Source organism: Protopterus annectens, chromosome 3.part1 (assembly GCF_019279795.1).
Source record: "Protopterus annectens isolate FY-2018-M chromosome 3.part1, PAN1.0, whole genome shotgun sequence".
Classification (NCBI taxonomy): Eukaryota; Metazoa; Chordata; order Ceratodontiformes; family Protopteridae; genus Protopterus; species Protopterus annectens.
The window spans coordinates 406,633,303-406,653,431 of NC_056732.1; the positions used below are offsets into that span (position 1 = coordinate 406,633,303).

The following is a 20,129-nucleotide window of genomic DNA, read 5'->3' on the forward strand; positions in this document are numbered from 1 at the left end:
GCGGCAAACGAGATCTGGGGATTGTACTAGTACACTATGGGATACCTACCTAGCCATGGGCCAACTAAGAGACTTTGAGCTTTGTAATAGGCCGAGTCAGAGCCAAGGTTCAGCTCCGAACCCATACTTAAGAATGAAAGCGAGATAGGACCACAGAACATAAGATTTTCCATCACGGATATCTGCATCAGCTAGAAGAAAGTATTGTGTAACAATTTACCATAACCTTGGGTGTCCTTTTCTTCTATATGCTGCTGTATTCATGCATCACGGAGTTTTGCCTCGGGTGAACTCTCGCACATCCGTTATATAAATTTAAATGCTACAGCTAGGGTGAGAGTGACGTCCTGCGCCTCTCTGTCAAACAGACGTTGGGTATGAATCAGACGTCAGCATGTACCACTTCAGAATTGAATGCCGCCAGAATCAGCGACTACGGAGTGGTTACTCCAGGAAAAAGTACAGTTGTGTAAACTTACCATAAATGTAGATGTTTGAGCATATTCACTATTACAGTCATCACACTTGGGGTTATCTGCCTGCAGGTAGCCCTCAGTCGGCCCGAATACCAGAGACTTAGTATTTCTGCATCAGATGCTGAACCTCCAGGACTGACATCAGGTAGTCAGGGATATAAAAACAGGCAGCCGACACCATTACATCATTTTTTCTTGCCGCAAATGTCAGGAGCCTCCCCCAAATAGGGAGCTAAGTTATGGTGGGGAAAACACCACCAGTACAAAGTAAATACCAGTACCCCTGAAAGGGGTGAGTAATGGCCCTAGATAGGAGAGAGAGAGAAACCAGGGGCTGGAGGGAGGGAAAAGTACAGTTTTGTACCTACCATAAATGTAGATGTTCGAGTGCTAATACAGCTGCAGTCATAACAGATGGGTTCTCCTGCCGTCAGGCGGGTCCTAGGTCGGCCGAATTCCAAAGTCTAGGTCCGGCGTCGGTTGTCGTCGCTTTTTCCCTGACGTCAGTGCGACAGGGGTATAAAAGAACCAGCCGACGCCATTTTCTTCAGTTTTTCTTGCCCCAGATGTCAGGTGCCCCCAGAAGGAAGGCAATACATAAATTAGTGTAATAAAGCAATGCCATATAATCAAAATACAGTAGTGCAAGCAAATACATAATGAATGAATACCCCAATCTGGTTTTGCATGAGGATATGTCAGCCAATAGGCCTGTCCCGAGAGGGGAAGGAGGGAGGGAGGGAAACCTGGACTGCAGCTGTATTAGCACTCCAACATCTACATTTATGGTAGGTACAAAACTGTACTATGTTCATCGTGCATACAGCTGCAGTCATAACAGATGGGTAGAATCCCAAAGCTAAGAAAGGGGTGGTAGGCACTAGGTGGAACTAGGAGGAGCCAGAATGCCCTTGCAAGACTGCAGTGGCAAAGCCCGCTCTAGATTTGGAGTATAGTGGAAGGTGGTAGTGCTTGGAGAAGGTATGCACAGAACTCCAAGTGGCTGCTTCTAAAATATCTTTGGTAGGAACTCCTCTGAGAAAGGCTGCAGAGGTAGCCGTGGCCCTTGCGAGTGAGATCTGATGCCTGTAGGTACAGTTTTGCCATGAAAAGAATAGCAAAAGCGTATGCAGTGGGCTGTCCATTTTGAGATTGTCTGTTTAGAAATTGGCTTTCCTTGAGCTCCTATAGCATAGGACACAAAGAGCTGTTCTGATTTTCTGAAAGGCTTTGTTCTGTCCAAATAATAACGCAGTTGTCTGTGGATGTCCAAGGAATGTAGTAATCTCTCCCCTTTGTTTTGAGGATTAGGATAAAAGGTAGGCAAGTGTATGGCCTGATTCAAAGCTACCCTGGATACCACTTTTGGCATAAAGGACAGGTTGGTTCGTAAGGAAACTCTGTCCTGATGGAAGATGATAAAAGGCTGCATAGCCAAGAGAGCTTGTAGTTCTGAAACTCTACGAGCTGAGGTTATAGCCAGAAGGAAAGCTGTTTTCCAGGACAAATATTGCAAATCTGATGAGGCAGCTGGCTCAAAAGGAGGCAAGGCCAGTTTTTCCAGAATGAAATTGAGATCCCAAGCAGGTATTGGTTGTTTCCTTGGGGGTTTTAGATTCTTAGCCCCTCTGAGGAACTGTCTTAAGAGAGGGTGAGAGAATAAGGGTGGATCAGTGTTGTATTCTGCAGAAATGGCTGAGGCATGGATTTTGATGGAGGAGAATGAAAGTCCACTGCTTAGCAGCTCAGCTAGATACTGTAGTATTTGAGGTAAATTCAGTTTTCCAGGATCCTGGCCCTTTTTCTCATTCCAGACACAAAACAGTTTCCATTTTGCGGAGTAAGCTTTTCTAGTTGACGGCCTTCTGGCCTCCAAAATGACATCCTGCACCTCCTTGGAGAGTAGGGTCTGTTGTGATGCTAAGGAATCTTCCATGCGGCTAGATTGAGTGTTTTTAGCTGACTGTGAAGAGTTTTGAAGCTGTGCTGAGTCAGGAGAAGAGGCATTAAGAGGCAGGGTCCATGGTGGGGAATGCGTCAGGCTCCTCAGGAGTGGGTACCAGTGTTGTCTTGGCCAGTCTGGAGCAATGAGAATCATCTTTGGTCTGTCTGCTCTGGTTTTCAATAGAACTTTGGGCAGCAGAGGAAGAGGTGGGAAGGCATAAACTGTCATTGATGTCCAACTGAAAGAGAGAGCGTCCACTCCCCAGGCCTTTGGATGGAAAATCCTTGAGCAGAATTGTCAATTGGTGATTTTTGTGGGAGGCAAAGAGATCTATGTCTGGCCTTCCCCATGCTTGGATCATCTCTGTAAAAACTTGAGGATGCAACTTCCATTCGTGTGGATCTGTCATATTTCTGCTTAGGTTGTCTGCCAGCGTGTTTTCCTTGCCTGGCAAGTACTGTGCTTGTAGTTCGATTTGTAAGTCCATGGCCATGTTCCAAAGTGACATGGCCAGTCTGCACAGGGTGTATGAATGTGTTCCTCCCTGTTTGTTCATGTACCACATAACTGCGGTGTTGTCCGTTCTTATCAATAGTTGACCTGGTTGCAGAAGGTCTTTGAAATTTCCTTTTGATTGATGTGAAGGTGCTTTTCTTTTTGGGACCATTTGCCCTGAATGCACCGATCTGTCATGTGCGCCCCCCAGGCGTAGTCCGAGGCATCTGTTGTGATGACTTGATTTGCTCGAGGCTTGCTGAATGGAAGACCTGTGTTTGTTTGGCATGCTTGAGCCCACCACAGAAATTCCTTTTGACGGCATGGAATTAGTGGTATTATTGTTTCCAAACTGTGGCTGTGTTGAGACCATAGGTTTTTCAGGTACCATTGAAGTTTCCTCACATGCAGCTTTAGACATGGGATTAGTAAGATGCAAGATGCCATGAATCCCAGAGCCTGCAGGATTTTCCTTGCAGTCAGCCTGGTGCAATTTGTTAATGCTCTGAAGTACTGAGTTAGCTGCCCCTGCTTCTCTGGCGTGAGGTAGGCCATCTGGGTGTTTGTGTCCAAGTTGGCACCCAGGAAAATTATTTTCTGAGAGGGTATTAGCCTTGATTTCTTTTTGTTGACTGTGTATCCCAGAGAGTTCAACAACATTATTACATAAGCCAGATGTTTCAGAAGAAAGTGCTTGCTGTCCGCTTGGATCAGGCAGTCGTCCAAATAGGGGTATATTTGTATCCCTTGAAGTCTGCAGTAGGCAATTACTGATGCCAGGCATTTCGTGAATACTCTGGGCGCAGTAGATAAGCCAAAGGGCAATGCAGAGAATTGATAATGGGTTGAACCTGCAAGAAATCTGAGGTATTTTCTGCAATTTTGTCTGATTGGGACATGCAGGTATGCCTCCTTGAGGTCCAATGTTACCAGCCAAGACTCCTTACCCAGCATGGGAAGAAGCTGCTGTAGAGTGAGCATCTTGAATTTTGGTACGAGTAGAAATGTGTTTAGGATGGATAGGTCCAAAACAGGTCTCCAATCTTTTCCCTTCCTTGGTACCAGGAATAGTCTGGAATAAAAACCTTGACCTTGTTCGTGCGTAGGTACCTCTTGAATAGCTTTCATGTCTATGAGATCTGTAATTTGCCTTTGTGCCTCTGCCCTTTGATTGTGTGGCAGGTTTGGCATGCCTCTCATTTTTGGAAGGGTGTGAAAATGGAATCTGTAGCCTCTATTTATAATGTCCAGGATCCATTTGTCTTTTGTGACACTATGCCAATTTTTTGAAAATAATGCCAGTTTTCCGCCTAAGGGTGCTGCCATTTGAGTCTTGCTTGACATGCAAAGGAGAAAGTCATTGGGCTTGCTTTCTGAATGGTTGCGAGTTATCCTCACCACCTCTTTGTGTAAAAGCTTGCCATTGTCTGCCTCTAAACTATCCTTGGGATTGTCCTCTGCCCCTCGGGTGCCTGTATCTACCTCTTTGGGGTCTGTCCGTGGCTGGAAAGGACCAATTTTTGGAAGGGGGGGGGGTTTGAGAACCCCTGATAAGAGTAATTAAATCCTCAGCTATTTTAAGCATCTGTTTTTTAGGCATGGGACCTGGAGATGGGCCCCGTGTAGCTTGTCTCTTAGAATGCATGGCTGCTTTAGACTTGGTGAAAGCCTTGATGGAAAAAGAAGAGGGAGGTCTGAAGACACCTTGAGAGGAGGAAGACCTGCCCACCTTTTGAGATTCACCGCCAAGAGTGGCTTCGGTATCTGTAGTTGGGGTGTGGGCCGAGGAGCCTGTGACCTCGGGCACAGGAGACACTGCCAATGAAGTGTCGTCGGTAGTCAGGGGCTGCGTAGGCACCTCGCTGAGAACCAGACATGTAGTCGGCTTTGGCGTGGTGTCGGTAGAGGACGCGGACCTCGTGTGTCGGTCCTTATCTTTGCGCTTTTTAGACAAAACTGGAGTCGGAGTATCCGACGACATAATATAGTTAAAGGTTTTGCCAAAATAATGCTGGGCGAACTCCGCCCGACGCTTAATGGTGCGTTTGTTGAATGTAGCACAAAAGCGACAGACCGAGACGTCGTGGTCTGGGCCTAAACAAGGAATACAGAGGGAATGGAAATCCTTATGCGGTATTTGCTTCCCACATGAAATACAATTATTAACTTTGTCTGACATCGGTCTGAGGCAAGAAAAGTTTCCCCAACGGGGTACTTAGCTTTCAAGAAGACTTCGGTTGCAAAATTTTCGTAATTTCAGGAGCTGGCCGACCGGCACTTGCGAACTGCTTCTGCCGGGCACCGCGGCAAGAAAGACTGAAGAAAATGGCATTGGCTGGTTCTTTTATACCCCTGTCGCACTGACGTCAGGGAAGAAGCGACGACAACCGACGCCGGACCTAGACTTTGGAATTCGGCCGACCGAGGACCCGCCTGACGGCAGGAGAGCCCATCTGTTATGACTGCAGCTGTATGCACGATGAACATCCAGGACTCCAACAGTGAATACACTTCAACATCCTCATTTATGGTAAGTGTACTATGTTCTTTGCGTTTCACTGTTGCAGTCATCACACTTGCTTGGATTCCCAAAGCTGAAGAAGGGTGGAGGCAGTCAAGAAGAGTTAGAACTGGCTATTATGCCTTGCTGTTGCAAAACCTGCCCTGGATTTGGAAAAGATAGGCATGTGGTAATGCCTGGTGAAGGTGTGTACAGAACTCCAGGTAGCAGCTTCCAGGATGTACCGGGTAGGGACTCCCCTGAGAAATGCTGTAGAGGTAGATGTTGCCCTAGTGGAATGTGTTCTGACCCCTTGAGGGGTTGGTTTCCCATGGTGCTTGTAGCAAAAACGGATGCAGTGCGCTATCCATTTGGAAACTGTTTGATTGAAACTGCCTTGCCCTCTGTCCCGGTTGCAAAGCTGACTAGTAACTGGTCAGATTTTCTGAAGGTATTAGTCCTATCAAGGTAGAATCTGAGCTGTCTGTGCATGTCCAAGGAGTAGATGATCCTTTCTCCTTTATTTTGAGGATCAGTAAAGAAAGTTAGCATACGGATGGATTGGTTGAGAGCCACACTGGGCACCACTTCAGACATAAAGGAAGGGTTAGACCGGAGGGAAACCCTGTCAGCATGGAAAATATTGAAGGGTTCCCCTGCCATTAAGTGCTTGTACCTCAGACACACTTCTAGCTGAAGTGATGGCCAGAAGCAAAGCTGTTTTCCAAGAAAGGAATTTTAACTCAGCTGACGCAGCAGGTTTAAAGGGGGGGAGCAAGAGCTTTCCCAGTACAAAGTTAAGGTCCCAAGCAGGGGTGGGTGCTCACCTTGGTGGCCTTACGTTGTTTGCGCCTCTCAGGAACTGTTTGAGAAGAAGCTGCGAGAAGAGGTGTGGCTCAGTGTTGTAATGAGCCGAAATGTCTGAGGCATGTATCATAATGAAGGAGAAGGACAAGCCTTTGTGGAGAAGATCTGCTAAGTAATCCAGGATTAGAGGCAGGGAGGGCAGAGTTGTGCCCTCTCCTTTAAACTGAATCCAGGAGCAGAACCTTTTCCACTTATCAGCAAAGGAATTTCTTGTACTGGGTCTTCTGGCTTCAAGAATGACGTCCAGCACCTGCTTGCTTAGGTTTGCTGGGAGAGAATTCAAGGAATAAGCCAGGCTGCAAGATTTAGGGTTTGCAGTTGTGGATGCAAAATCTGTCCCTCTACTGAGAGAGCAGGGTTGGATTCTGGTGTAGGTGGCACCGGTGACAGGCTGCGCAGGAGTGGGTACCAGTGTGACGTGGCCAGTCCAGGGCAACCAGAATTGCCCTTGCTCTGTCCTGTCTTATCTTGAGTAATACTCCTGAGAGAAGGGGCAGAGGGGGAAAGGCATAGATTGAGAGATTTACTCACTGAAAGGATAGGGCCATCTACTTTCCAGGCCCTGCTGTGAGGATTCCTGGTGCAGAATTTGCTGAGCTGGTGGTTGTGGGGGGAGGCAGAGAGATCCACCTCTTTCTGAATCAGAAGGTTGAAGGTTCTGGGCTCCAATTGCCACTCGTGTGGGTCTAGGAGATTTCTGCTTAAGTCTCCTGCCAGTGAGTTTTGTTTGCCTGGCAGGAATTGAGCTTGCAGAATGACTTGCATGTCCAAGGCCGTGGCCACGGCTAACCTGCAGAGTGGGTAGGAGTGGGTTCCCCCCTGCTTGTCAATGTACCACATAATTGTGGTGTTGTCTGTTTTTATTAGCAGTTGTCCTGGAAAGAGTAGGGATCTGAAAGCTGTCAGGGCATTCTGCATAGCTAGCTAGCATCTCTTTTTGTTTGATGTGCAGATGAATTTGACTTTGGCTCCAGTGGCTCTGAATGCATTTGCCATCCATGTGTGCCCCCCAGGCATAGTCTGATGCATCTGTGGTTAGGGTCTGGGTGGCGTGGGGTTGAGAAAAGGGCAGTCCCTTGTTGTGGTTGCATGCTTCTGCCCACCAAAGGAAATCTGTCCTTAGACAAGGTATGATAGGAATGACTGTTTCCAGATCCTGAGAATGTTGGCACCAAAGACTTTTAAGTACCATGAAAGTTTCCTCATATGCAGTCTGGCATATGGAATTAGTAGGACGCATGCAACCATGAACCCTACGGCCTGCAGGATTTTCCTTCGGATAGCTTGGTTCTGGTGGCCATATGACTGAAGTAATCTGTCAGACAGACTTGTTTTTCTGGCGTAAGGAATGCCATCTGGGATGCTGTGTCCAAGCTTGCTCCCAGAAATACAATCTTTTGACTGGGGACTAATTTTGATTTATTTTCATTGATGGTGTACCCCAGGGAGGTTAGATGATTTTTTTTTTTACAAATGTCAGGTGCTGCAACAGCATTTCCTGACTGTCTGCCTGGATCAGGCAGTCATCCAAGCACGGGTGAATTTGAATTTTTCTCTGTCTGCAGTAGGCAACTGCTGGAGCCAGGCATTTTGTGAATACTCTGGGAGCATTGGATAAGCCAAAGGGAAGTGTAGAGAACTGATAATGCATAGATCCTGCCCTGAAGCGCAGATATTTCCTGCACGAGTCCCTTATAGGGATGTGCAGATAGCCTTCTTCTAAGTCTAGGGTAGCTAACCAGGCATCTTTGGCCAGCATAGGAAGAAGCTGCTGCAGCATCAGCATTTTGAATTTTGATACCACCAGAAAGGTGTTTAGAATGGAAAGATCTATGATTGGGCGCCAAGTGCATTCTTTTCTGGGTACCAGGAAAAGTCTGGAATAGAACCCATGACCAATCTGTTCCGCAGGAACACGATGAATTGCCCTTATAGAGAGCAGGGATTGAACTTGGTTTTGTGCCTCTACCCACTGGTTTGGAGGAAGGTCTGGGAACCCTTTTGGGGTTGGGAGTGAGCGGAAGTAAAATTTGTACCCCTGGGATATAATGTTGAGGACCCATCGGTCTTTGGTGATGGAAGTCCAGTTTTTTGCATGATGGGCAAGTTTTCCTCCTAGGGGCACAAGCAGTTGGGCAGAGGTAAGGAGAGGAGTTGAGAAGTCATTGAGAATTCTTCTCTTAAGGGGGTGGCTTAGCACTCCCTGTTTTTGAAGTGGAGGCACTCCATTGCTTAGATCTCTGCATACCCTGAGACTGTAGTCTGGGGGGTCTGTTTCCCCTGGGTCTAGTTTCAGATGGCCTTGAATGGGGTGGAAAGTACCAATGTTCCGAGGAGCAATGCCTACTGAATCTAGGAGGCTGTACTTGCAAGAAATATTTGACTTGTCTGCATAGATTTAGCTTTTTCTTCCATCTTTTTAAGAACCTCTTCTGCTTTGGTGCCCAGCAGATTGTCCTTATTCAAAGGAGCGTCTAGTAATTTTGATTTGACATGGTCTGGCAAGGTTTGCTCCTTAAGCCAAGCATGCCTTCTCAGTACAGAACCAATGACTGCTGCCCTACAAGATGTTTCTAGGGCGTCAAAGCGACACTACAATGTATGCTTACTGACTTGGCTTGCAGAATGCATGAGCTCTTGTAATTCTTTATTTTCTGCACAGTCTGTAAAGGTAGCTACTTTTAGCTTAGTAAGTTCCATAATATGTTGGTACTTCAGCATGTGAAACCGGCAAATCTAAGCCCTAATGGCGAGAGTTGCAGAGGTATATACTTTCTTACCTCATCTGTCTAAATCTCTGGAATCCCTGTCTGAAGGGGTGGGATTCTTAGCTATAGTTGCTTTGATACCTTAAGGCCCCTGAGAGATGACCTCTGGGTCAGCAGTAGGATTTTGAAAAGTAATTTGTGAGAGTCAGGAACTCTGTAGCACCTGTCTGGTTTCCTAGGAGCAGGGGGTAAAGTATCAGGAGTTAAACTGGATTCCATAAAGACATCCTCCACAACATCCAGGACTGGAGGTATTGCTAAAGGCCTATGTTGTGGCAAATCTAGAAATCCTCGGAGTCTCTTTTTGGACTGAGGATATTCTTGGCATTCCCAGTGGAAATGCTCTCAGAGTATGTAAGGTTTCACCAGAAGAAAAATCCTCTGGAGGAGAAGCAGAGGGAATGGATTCATCTGCATCTGAATCCTCATAAGTAGATAAGGGAATGTCTTCATAATCAGATAGCTCAGATTCGTCGGACTCTTGGTCTGTTGAAGCTGCTGGGGACAGGTCTCTTTCTCTTAGCAGGGGAAGGCTGACATCCCCTAACCAACATATTAAGGTCTTCTGCCATTTTAAGCATTTGATGTTGTGGCAAGGGAGCAAGTGCATGCGTTTTTGTCATCTTTTTTTAGGCGTAGCACGTACTCTTGGCCTTAGAAACTCAGTAGTTTTAGACAGAACTGAAAACGCGAAAGAAGTCGGTTTGAGTCTAATATGGGTAGTGCGAAGAACTTCCTCAGAAGCCGGTGCCTGCTCAGCGGCTCCAGACCCATCCAAGGTAGAGACAGCCGCAGGTTCCATAGCTGAGTCTCGTGGCATACCGGACTCCGAACGGGTCTCGGTAGAGGCCTGCAAATCCACTTGAAGCGGGCATCAAAGGCTGCGAAAGCGCCTCACTGAGTACCGGCAAACTGGAGACTAGCTTAACGAAAGCATCGTCAGCAGCTTTGGACTTGTGCGGTCTGTCATTATCCTTACATTTTTTCGGTAGTCGGGCGACTTACCAAAGCCATTTTGGAATAAGGAGAATGAAAGTATTTAGTGACAGTAAGTGCCGACGATGAATAGTTCGGGTGTTGAACAAGGCACAAAACCGATAGCAAGATACGTTGTGGTCTGGGCCTAAACAAGTGATGCATTAAGAATGGAAAACTCAGTGTGGTATTTGCTTTCCACAGGCAAGACAATTGTTAACTTTTTCTGACATTGGTTAGAGCAAGAAAAAAGGCTCCCCAACGGGGTAAGTAGCTTTAGAAGACTTCAGTATAATTCAATATGCAAATAAAAACTCAGGTAGCGACCGACCGGCACTCATGCAAACTGCTTCTGCTTCGGGCTCCTCGGCAAGAAAGACTGATATAATAGCATCAGCTGCCAGTTTTTATACCCGTGACGACCTGACATCAGACCTGGAGTGACAGCGAGAGCAACCGACACAGAAATACTAAGTCTCTGGCATTCGGGCTGACTGAGGGCTACCTGCAGGCAGATAACCAAAGTGTGATGACTGCAACAGTGAAACACGAAGAGCATCGCAGTTGCTGCTTCTCAGAGAAGGGTTCCCTGAGGCCATGATTTTGCGGACCACCCTCTGCCCCTGGGACGGCATCTGCCATTGAACCCTCTCCCCCAACCTCTGGAGGTACTGCAGGCAAGAGTCTCTTTGACCAAAGGGCTAAACAGTGTGGAAACATCAAGGAGGGCATTGGTGAAAGACGCCTTAAAGGACTCTGCAAATCCACTAAGGCACAACCAGGCATGACACCGAATAGCAATGCCTGTGCTGGCCGCTCGAGAGGCCCCTTCCGTAGCATTGACAATCAGCCTTATAGATGAATTAGCCAGGGAAGAAAGTATGGATAGTTTGGGTGACACCTGACTTAGTTCCCTGCAGGCAGTACCTCAGAAAGGAACATGGTAACCTCCTTGACCAAGTCCTTTGCAGTCAGGTGAAATATGCAAGGTAATTAACTACCCGCAGACCAAATGTAGCCGAGACGAAAACCCGCTTTCCATGCCTGTCAATCGGCTGGGACTCTCAGTTGGGGGGATGGACAGATGTGCTCTGTTCTGCCAGCTCTTTCTTGGTGGCGGCAGCTACCACGATTACATTAACTGGAATGCCTTTTGTCAGACGGGGGACTGAAAAATCTTGTCCTCTCATTTGGGAAAAGGCTCCACAGTATCCATCTCCTTCCATGCCCTGCTGGTGATGAGGTCTACAAAGTCATCTGCAGGGGAGGAAAACCAGGAGGTAGATGGTCCCGTCCTGAAAGCCTTCAGAAAAACGGACTCCTCAGAGGATGGTGGGTGGGTGAACCAACTGCCCTCAAGCTTAAGGATTTCCAAGATGTCTCCAAAGGAGACATCCTCGGACAGAGTTCTGGGGGAACCGTCCCCTTTACAGAGGTCCATATCCTTGGTGAGTGACTCAGCAGGGGAATACAACTGTCTCCTCTTGCGCAATCTTTTCCGAGGAACCTCCTCTCATTCTGCTTCACCCATGGGTTACAGGATCTGATCCTCGGACCCGACTCAGCCACTTTCCACACACTTCAGCTTCTAGGCTGAAGCTCCTCCCTTACCTATTATCCTCCACCCCTAGCCCAATCCTAGATGAAAAAGCCACTGCTGCAGCAATGGAGCTTGATGAATGGGTATTCTGAGGACTAGGCAACTTCAAACAATTTTTCTCATAAACAAAGGAAATGCAACTGGTAATCCACTTCACTATTGTCACTTTTGATACTGCTTGACCATGATTAGGTGAAAATGAGACAACTGCTCTGATTTTCTGAACTGTCTCATCCTATGAAGGTAGAAATGTAGCTGTCTGTGAACATCTAAGGAATGTAGCAAGCATTCACCTTTGTTGGATTAGTTAGCAAAGAACACTGGCAATTGAATGCAATGGTTTAATATTAGCTGTAGTGGCGAACTTTGGCATGAATGAGGGTTAATACGGAGGGAAACACTTTCTTTCTTAAAAATGATGCAGATCGGTTTGGATGAAAGCCTGTAATTCAGAGACCTTTTTTGCTGAAGTAATGGCAACAAGAAAAGTGGACTTCCAGGATAAATATTTCAAGTCACAATCATTAGCTGGTTCAAAGGGGCTTTGGGTCAAGGCTTGCAGAACAGTCAAAACCCATGGAGGAGTTGGGTCCTTGACTGGAGGTCTAAGAAGAAAAATACCCTTCATAAAGGCTTTAAATAACCTGGCTGAGGCAACAGATCCTGAATGGATATGGCTGCCAACTAGAGCTTAATGGCTGCAAAACTAGAACCTTGTTTATATACAGATTCCAGACAGGACAGGATCAAAGGAACAGGAGCTGAAAAAGGGTCAGCATGATGATTAGCAGCCCAAATGGAAAATCTTTTCCACTTACTCTTGTACACCTTTTTAGTAGACACTTTCTGAGAGGCCAAAAATGATGACTGGGGTGGAGTCCTAATGTCAGGTGAGAAAGGAGGTCCGGTTTGGGTTCCAGTATCCATGGAGGATGTTTGAGGTGAGATCAGAGGAAGGGGAACCACACCTGATGAGGCCAAAATGGGGCAATGATGATCACCACAGTCTTCAACCATTTGGCTTTCTGGAATAGCAACTATCCCTAGAGGGAGAGCCTCCTGAAAAGCTTGCAATGACTAGGAAAACTCTCATCTCAAGGACGTTGATATGTAAACTGGTCTCTTATCAAAGTCCATGTGCCTTGGACCATCTTCCACTGGAAATGTCCCCCTCCCCCATGACACACACACACACACACACACACACACACACACACACACACACACACACACACACACACACACACACACACACACACACACACACACGCACACACACACACACACACACAAGAAGCTGCTGTGGTCACAGTGGGTGGGGGTGGGGGGTGAAAGGTCTGCAGATTGTCAGATCTGATTGAATCCACCACTGTAGATGGGATCTGCAAATGTTTGTCAGCATGATAGGAAAAGATAGGGACTGATGTTGAACTGACCATTGAAAAGATGGTGTCCATTGAAGAATGTACATATAATACCTGGCTAGAGGAACCAAATGTAAAGCAACTGCCATGGTTCCCAGTGCTCACAGAATCAACCTGGCAGGAGATGGAAGAGTAAGAATGGCTTGAACTTGCAGGTTTCAGTATGTCGATGTGGTGCTGTGGCAAAGAAGCTATTTGGGTAGTGGTGTTCAGCTGAACTCCAAAGTCTGAACCAGCAGTGGTTGTGACTTCCCCAGGTTTATGGTAATGCCTAGAAAGTTGGACAATTGGTAAAGATATCCTCTGGCCTGAGAAAGTTGACGTTGAGTGGGGGCAGTCAGGAGCCAATCATTTAAGTACAGGAATACTTGAAACCCTTGCAGTCGAAAATGAGTTGTAACCACTGCCATGCATTTAGTAAACACCCGGGGGGGGACTGTGGTGAGACCAAAGGGCAGGGCTCTGAATTGGAAGAGACTGGCTCCCAGGCAGAAACGCAGATGACTTCTGGAGTGCCTGTCTATTTTTATGTGATAGTCTGTGTTCCTTGAATTCCACGGAGCACATCCATTCATGCTTCCTTAGCAATGGGAGGATGGACAGAACCATCACCATCTGAAAAGAACAGCTGTGAAAAATCTCACCATAACCATAGATGTCCTTCTATTCTTATGTTGCAGTATTCTTAGTGTCAGAGTTCCCACCTCAGGCGACCTGAACATCAGCTCCTATACAAAAGCTTAAGCATGGTTGCTGTACGTGCATGGGACTTTCACACGTAGGGCCATAAAACAGGGACCTTAAATGTAACTTCTGCACACACAAACCTCAACTTTTTAGCCACAGATGACGTCACATCACACGCTTCACTCCTACACTCGATGACTTCTAAAAAAAAAGCCAAGTACCCTGTCGAGGAAACCTTTTCATTCCTTTTGCTTGAGCTTGGTTAGCTGTAATTATTATTAGTCGATGTCAGCTAAGAAGGGAAAATGCCATTGCGGGCATCAGATACTGCATAAAGATGCACATGACCGTTGCATCTTTTATCTAGGGAAGGAACACGATCATACTGTTTTGCTCCATTTGCCAATCTTTTGTACCGAAGACCCTCCCACAGCCATCTTCATTTTGAAGAACTTGAACTTTCTTCACATACAAGTTGAGATTGCTTAGGTCCAAAATGGTCCTGTTTTCTTTGGCACACCAAAATAAAAAAAAAAAAAAAAACGGGAATAAGTTCCGGACCCTATCTGTTTGGTTGGGACCTTTTGGATGACTCTAGCAGCAGTTTAGTGATTTTGGTAACTGCCAACTCCCTCTGGCTGGGTGGAAGGTCGGAGAGTTTCTTTTGAATGTTTGGTGGGGGTAGAGAAAAGGGAATGTAATAGTCTCTAGATACAATGCTTTACACCCAAGCATTTGTAGTTATATGGGCCCAGGCACGTGAGTGCAAAGAAAAACGACCCCCAACTGGCTCTGGAGTAGGAGAGTTGGCAGCGCTTCAGCAGCACTGAAAGGGCTTGTTGGAAAAGGGTTACCTGAAGCCCTGATTTTGAAGGGCCCCTCGCATCATGGAAGAATTTGCAGTGGAAGTGAGAGTGGTTAGCTTAAAAGAAATCTTAAGCAACTCCTCCTTAGGCAAGCACCCCGTCAAAATTCAAAGAGTTCTTTAATAAAGTTTCTCTGAAGGAGAATAAAATGTGCGAGACAGTTGTGTGCTCTTAGCAAAAACGCCAGTGACGTATAAGTGACCTTCCTGAACCTGCCCATCGCTCTGGACTCCCTGTTTGGAGGATGGACTGTTGATTTCTGCAGGGCGAGCTCTTTCATGGTAGTGTCTGCCATCACTATAGCATCAAGTGGGATGCCTTTACTCCAGAAAGTATGGTCCTCCGGGGGAGAACGGACGCCTTTGTACTGGTTCTATGGTGTCTAGCTCCTTCCAGGCCCGACGGGTGACTAGGTCTATAAAAGCGCCCAGTGTAGGGGGGGGGGTGTTGCCCAAGATGTAGATGGTCTCACCCCAAAGGGATCCAGGAAAAAGGATTCCTCCGAAGAGAAGGTTTTGTAAGACCAGCCACCTTTCAACTTCAAGATTTCTGCAAAAGAGACATCATCTGGTGGTGAATTGAGAGACCTCTCTTCTTCACCATAATCTGTATCCTCACTAAGGGACTACACGTAGGGAAGTCGAAGTGCCTTTTTTTCCACATCCTTTTCTGTGAGATCTCCTCCATGGGATATTCAGGACAGAAGTCGGAAGAGGAAGGGGTCAGGTGAAACGGACTTGCAGGTCTTTCAAAGCAGGCTGACCATGGCCAGGAATGATAGAGCCAAGGACCAGATTCAATGTAGACACATGGGGAGGAGCAGACGTCAAAGGGTCTGGTACTCTGACAACAGAGAAGACCTTTTCTATAACCTGGAAGGCCGAAGGCCCTGGGGAAGTCCCACCAAACTCCCTAGGAGCCGAAGCTCACCATAACCTCGACTGCCATCCTGAACAGGACACGCACTGTCTAGGGCCAAGGCTCAAAGGGGAAGACACAGATCTGAAAATACTGGAGCCAAACTTCACCCCTTGGATCCAGTCACGACATCTCAGATCAGGGACCCACTCTTATCAGAGGACCTAGGAACAGAGGTAGTCTAGGTGATGCAGCGTCAAAAAAACAACAGTCCTTTGATCTGACCAAGAATCCCTCAAAAGACTACTGTCCTAAGGCTCTAAAAGTAAAACACAGATCGGAGGAGGAGAAAAAAGTACAAGGGACAAGGTCAGATCCATGAGAGGATGGAGTTGGAAGTACCCTTATCTGAATGTGAGCCTTGATGAGTAAAGCTTACCATTTTGTCCACGTCGTCATACAAGCGTCGAGAAGATCTGCAGGAAGCCATTGAAAATGGATTAGAGTGCCTGGAGGTTTGCAAAATCTTAGAAGACACTGTGGGGGAAACTGAAGTAATGGATCTCCCTGGAGACCAAGAAGAGGGCTGCGGATCCAGAGATCTATGGGTCCAAAGGGGTGGAAGACTGCTCAGATCCTAGGACTTCGGATCGAGAGACTTAAAAGAAGTCGAAGGCTCACTTGGAGCTGTTAAATAAATAGGATACGATGGAGATGACATAGGCCTTGAAGCAGACGTCCTCGGATCTCAAACCTTAAGAGCCTTGGCAGGAGGCTCCGAAGACACACTGGACTCCTTGTGGTGCCATTTCTTGGCCTAGCAGCCGAGCGAATCCTTACAGGGGGGTTGAGTCCCTGGTGAAGAAAGAGGAGCAGGTATATAAGGCACTTCAAAATCAACTTGTTCTTCCTTTCCTGAATGGCTCTTGGATTAAACCTCTTACAGATCCTACAAGGGGAATCCAGGTGATCTGGCCCTAAACAATACACGCATCTATCATGTGCGTCCAAGTGTGGAATTTTTCTCTCAAACTTGGCGAACCTTTTAAATCCTGTAGGCTTATCCATGGTACAGGAGACCGAACTAACAATTCACTCCTAAATCTATATAAAATAAATATTCAAAAGGAGAGAAAAGAGGGCCAAAGCCTGAAGAAAAAGGAGGTGGTTAAGGACAGATAAAAAAAATCCCTAACGCACCTCGAAAGCTAAAAAGAGAAGGAAAAAAGATTTAATACATTAAATACAATAAAATTAACTAGAAAGTAGAGAAAAAATATGAAAAACTACACTTAACTGCTCGAGCGCAGGTAACCACATCTGAACGCACTGGCAGCAAATGAGATCTGCAGAGGTTGGGCTAGGGGTGGAGGATTATGAGTAAGGGAGGAGCTCAAGGCTGGAAACTGAAGTCTGTGGAAGGTGGCCAAGTCAGATCAGATGATTGGATCCGTAACCCATCAGTGAAGCAGAATGAGGAGGACATCAGATCACATACTTTCTTACTCTGTCTATAAAGAAAGCTTTTAAGTTACTCTACCAATAAACATGTGATGCGTCACTCAATGATAAGTGCGTAAACCAAACATTTGTACAGACCAAGTACTCCACTAGTTAATAAAAAGAGTGCAAACTCAAAATACATACCTTTGTGGTAGCAATGCTGTTGACAAAGCTTATTTGCTGAAAGCCTTTCTCACTTAATGTGAGACACACATCCCACCGTTCATTCACAACTTCGTGAATCACTTTTAGAGCAACACCAGTCTCGTCCAGCTTATCTTTTACGTATAGATCTACGTAACTGCGGAATCCATTGACCTATAGCAAAAAGATGTGTAAAAAGTCGATTAATAAAGTAACAACCCAATTATTTTGCAATTTTCTTTTCATTAGTTAAGAACTTACTGGTAGTTTCTTCCCATTAAGAATTACTTTGATCCCTTTAACAGACCCAGCAACATCATAGGCTCTTCTGGTCATCAGTGCCACAATGTCTTTGTCTAGTTTCTCCATTTTAAACTTTGCCAAATCTGGCTGGAATGTTACACAGGTGTAGTCATCGCCATCAAAATATTTGATCTTCTGTTCTGTTGTTTTTAACATGTTGTTCATCCAAGTCTTCAATTAAAAAAGAAAAAGAAAAATTAGATTACTAAACGACAAACTCACAAAGTCGATCATAAATGATGAGCAAATTGGAATTTTATCTGAACTGTCCAAGACATCAATGAAACGTAGGCATTTTCTGAGGACTTCACTACACTCTCTACAAAGGACAAAAAGACTGCTATCAATATCATTTGGTATGAATCAAAATCTGCCATCATGGGTAAAGGCACAATCTTTCACTGAAGTATCATAACTTGTGCCCAAGGAGATGAACAGAATAGGAAAACACATACACCTATCGCCAAGTCTTTCTCAAACCAGTACAATAGTCTTACTGTATTCTGGATACTTCACACTGACTGGCACTTGGTAAAGGTCGAGTTAAAATTAAAACAGCCTACAAAATGGAAATAGGGGAAAACAGCTTGATCAAATATACAAACCAGGAAATATGTCTGCCAAAAAGATATGCAAAAACTATAAAAACAGCAGGTACAGGAAGAAAAAATAGGCGAGAGAGAGACTGATGATGACATAGAAAAAGAAACTGCTGGTAGAATTTGTATCAGGTAACTATAAAAATGCCTACTTGGCAATAATTTTGACTCCCTCACAATGTAATTAGCACTCCAAAATAATAATCAGAATCTCCACACTATGCTGGACATCATACCCAAAACAGCTCCAAATGAGTAAAACTGACTACTTCAGAAGTAAATTACATCACAAAATAGTCTGTTCTCACGGAGGACAATATCTGTGTAGATAAGAGTATGAAGTGGCCAGCAGCAACACAGCAGTACTTAATTTAATCGAGAAATGAAGACAACTTAAAGATAATGAGCAAAGGCATGTACTGAAATACAGCATCCACAATAATTTCCCATTTTATTTAACAGACGATGGCAAAGTCTGACTAGCTACTACTATTTTATTTATTTATTTTTTTTTTTAAATAAAAGCTTTAATTATAAAACTTTCAGATGTCACTGATAAATACCTATAACACTTAAGCCCCCACAGGAGTGCATGTCTGATGTGCTCACTGTTCCTTCTTCCATTGTTTTATCTTTGCAAGGTTGTAACACTTTTCCCCACCTACTGCTGCTAACAGTTTTAGAACAGTTTTCTTTCCTGTACAAGTACATGCATGTGGTGTTCAATGCTGCCTGGTTTCCTAGTTGCTACAGTATTAACAAGGTTAAGTTACCTTTGAGACTAACAGAAAAGCAAGCACAAAATAGCCAATATCCTTTCATACGTTATTGATTTGCGGAGATAATTTTAATTTGCAATTAATGACATTTTCCACATAAGCTTTCACTGGGTATACTTCGCAACATCTTCACAGATTAGAATAGTGCAGCAGGTACTCTCCCACAAAACCATGCAATAACTCCATGATGCCATTTCAAGCAGCATGAAGACGCCAGCATTGAACGCACGTACAAAAAAAGCTGCAAAAAAGTGGTTTTGCTATATAAATCCATCAAATTATGCAAAAGAAAAAAATATCAGACATGAAAGTGTTTGTTATAGGTATATATAAACTTCTCCAACTTAAATATGAAACATTACTGCAAGTAAACCACCTCACTTCAAATTCAATGGACTACCTGCAATGTGGACGAGAGAACAAGTACAAAGTGCCCCTACCATAAATTATCAATATCTGGTAATTAGCAACAACTCCATTTTTAAATATGATTTCAGTTAGCAGCAGCAAAGGACAATGTTGCCCACTGCTAGCATTCAAAAAATGGATTGTTACTGGACTTCCTAGCCAAAAAAGTACAGTTCTGCAGGTAAACTTAAGATAACAAAAATGTTAGAATGATCACTGCTGCAGTAGTGCTAGCTATATGGGTTATTATCCTGCAAGGATATAACAGACAGACAGCTTCCAAAGCTTCAAGGCATCTCAAACGCACCCAAACTGTCAGGCAGCTTGAAGTGAGCGGACTGCCTGAATGATTACAGACCGGTTGCTTTAACTTCTAATGACATGAAATGTTTTGAGAGGATTCTTAAAAGGCATCCATCAGCAATTCTACCATCAACCTTTGATCCTCTACAGTTCGCTTATTGGGCAAGCAGGTCCCCTGCTGATACCATATCTGTGAAGGCATGGAGGATGGTCTTAGCAAAACCAGCTCTAGCCCTGGAAATTCCATCCAACTTGTAGTGCTTGGTAAATGTATGCACAGCAGTCCAGGTAGCTGCTAAAGAATTGAGTTAGTATTCAAACCCTTGAAAAAAATCATCAGAAAAAGCCACAACTCTAGTAGAATGAGCCTTAACAGAAAGAAGACTCTTGCCATGAAAGGAAGTAAAATAAATGGCTTTAGAAATCCAAGAAGAAACAGTTTGCATGGACAGACCTAGGGTGAATGGAAACAAAGAGCTGATCAGATTCATAAAAAAATTACTCTTATCCACATAAAATCAGAATTGTCTATGTACATCCAATATGTGCAGCACATTCTCACTGGCAGATTCTGGAGAAGGGAAAGAAGTGGGTAAATGAATAGACTGATTAAGAGACAACTCATTCAC

The 20,129-nt window shown here is 45.1% G+C and overlaps 1 protein-coding gene across 1 annotated transcript in view; it reads right to left on the minus strand.

Moving 5' to 3' along the window:
- Nucleotides 1–20,129, minus strand: part of TOP2B (DNA topoisomerase II beta) — a gene marked incomplete in the record, with an annotated part of 2,991,925 nt that overhangs the window by 2,342,046 nt on the left and 629,750 nt on the right. Inside the window, 2 exon segments of the mRNA XM_044066877.1 lie at nt 17,109–17,282; nt 17,370–17,582. Of these exon segments, the coding sequence (XP_043922812.1) occupies nt 17,109–17,282; nt 17,370–17,582 (387 nt within the window).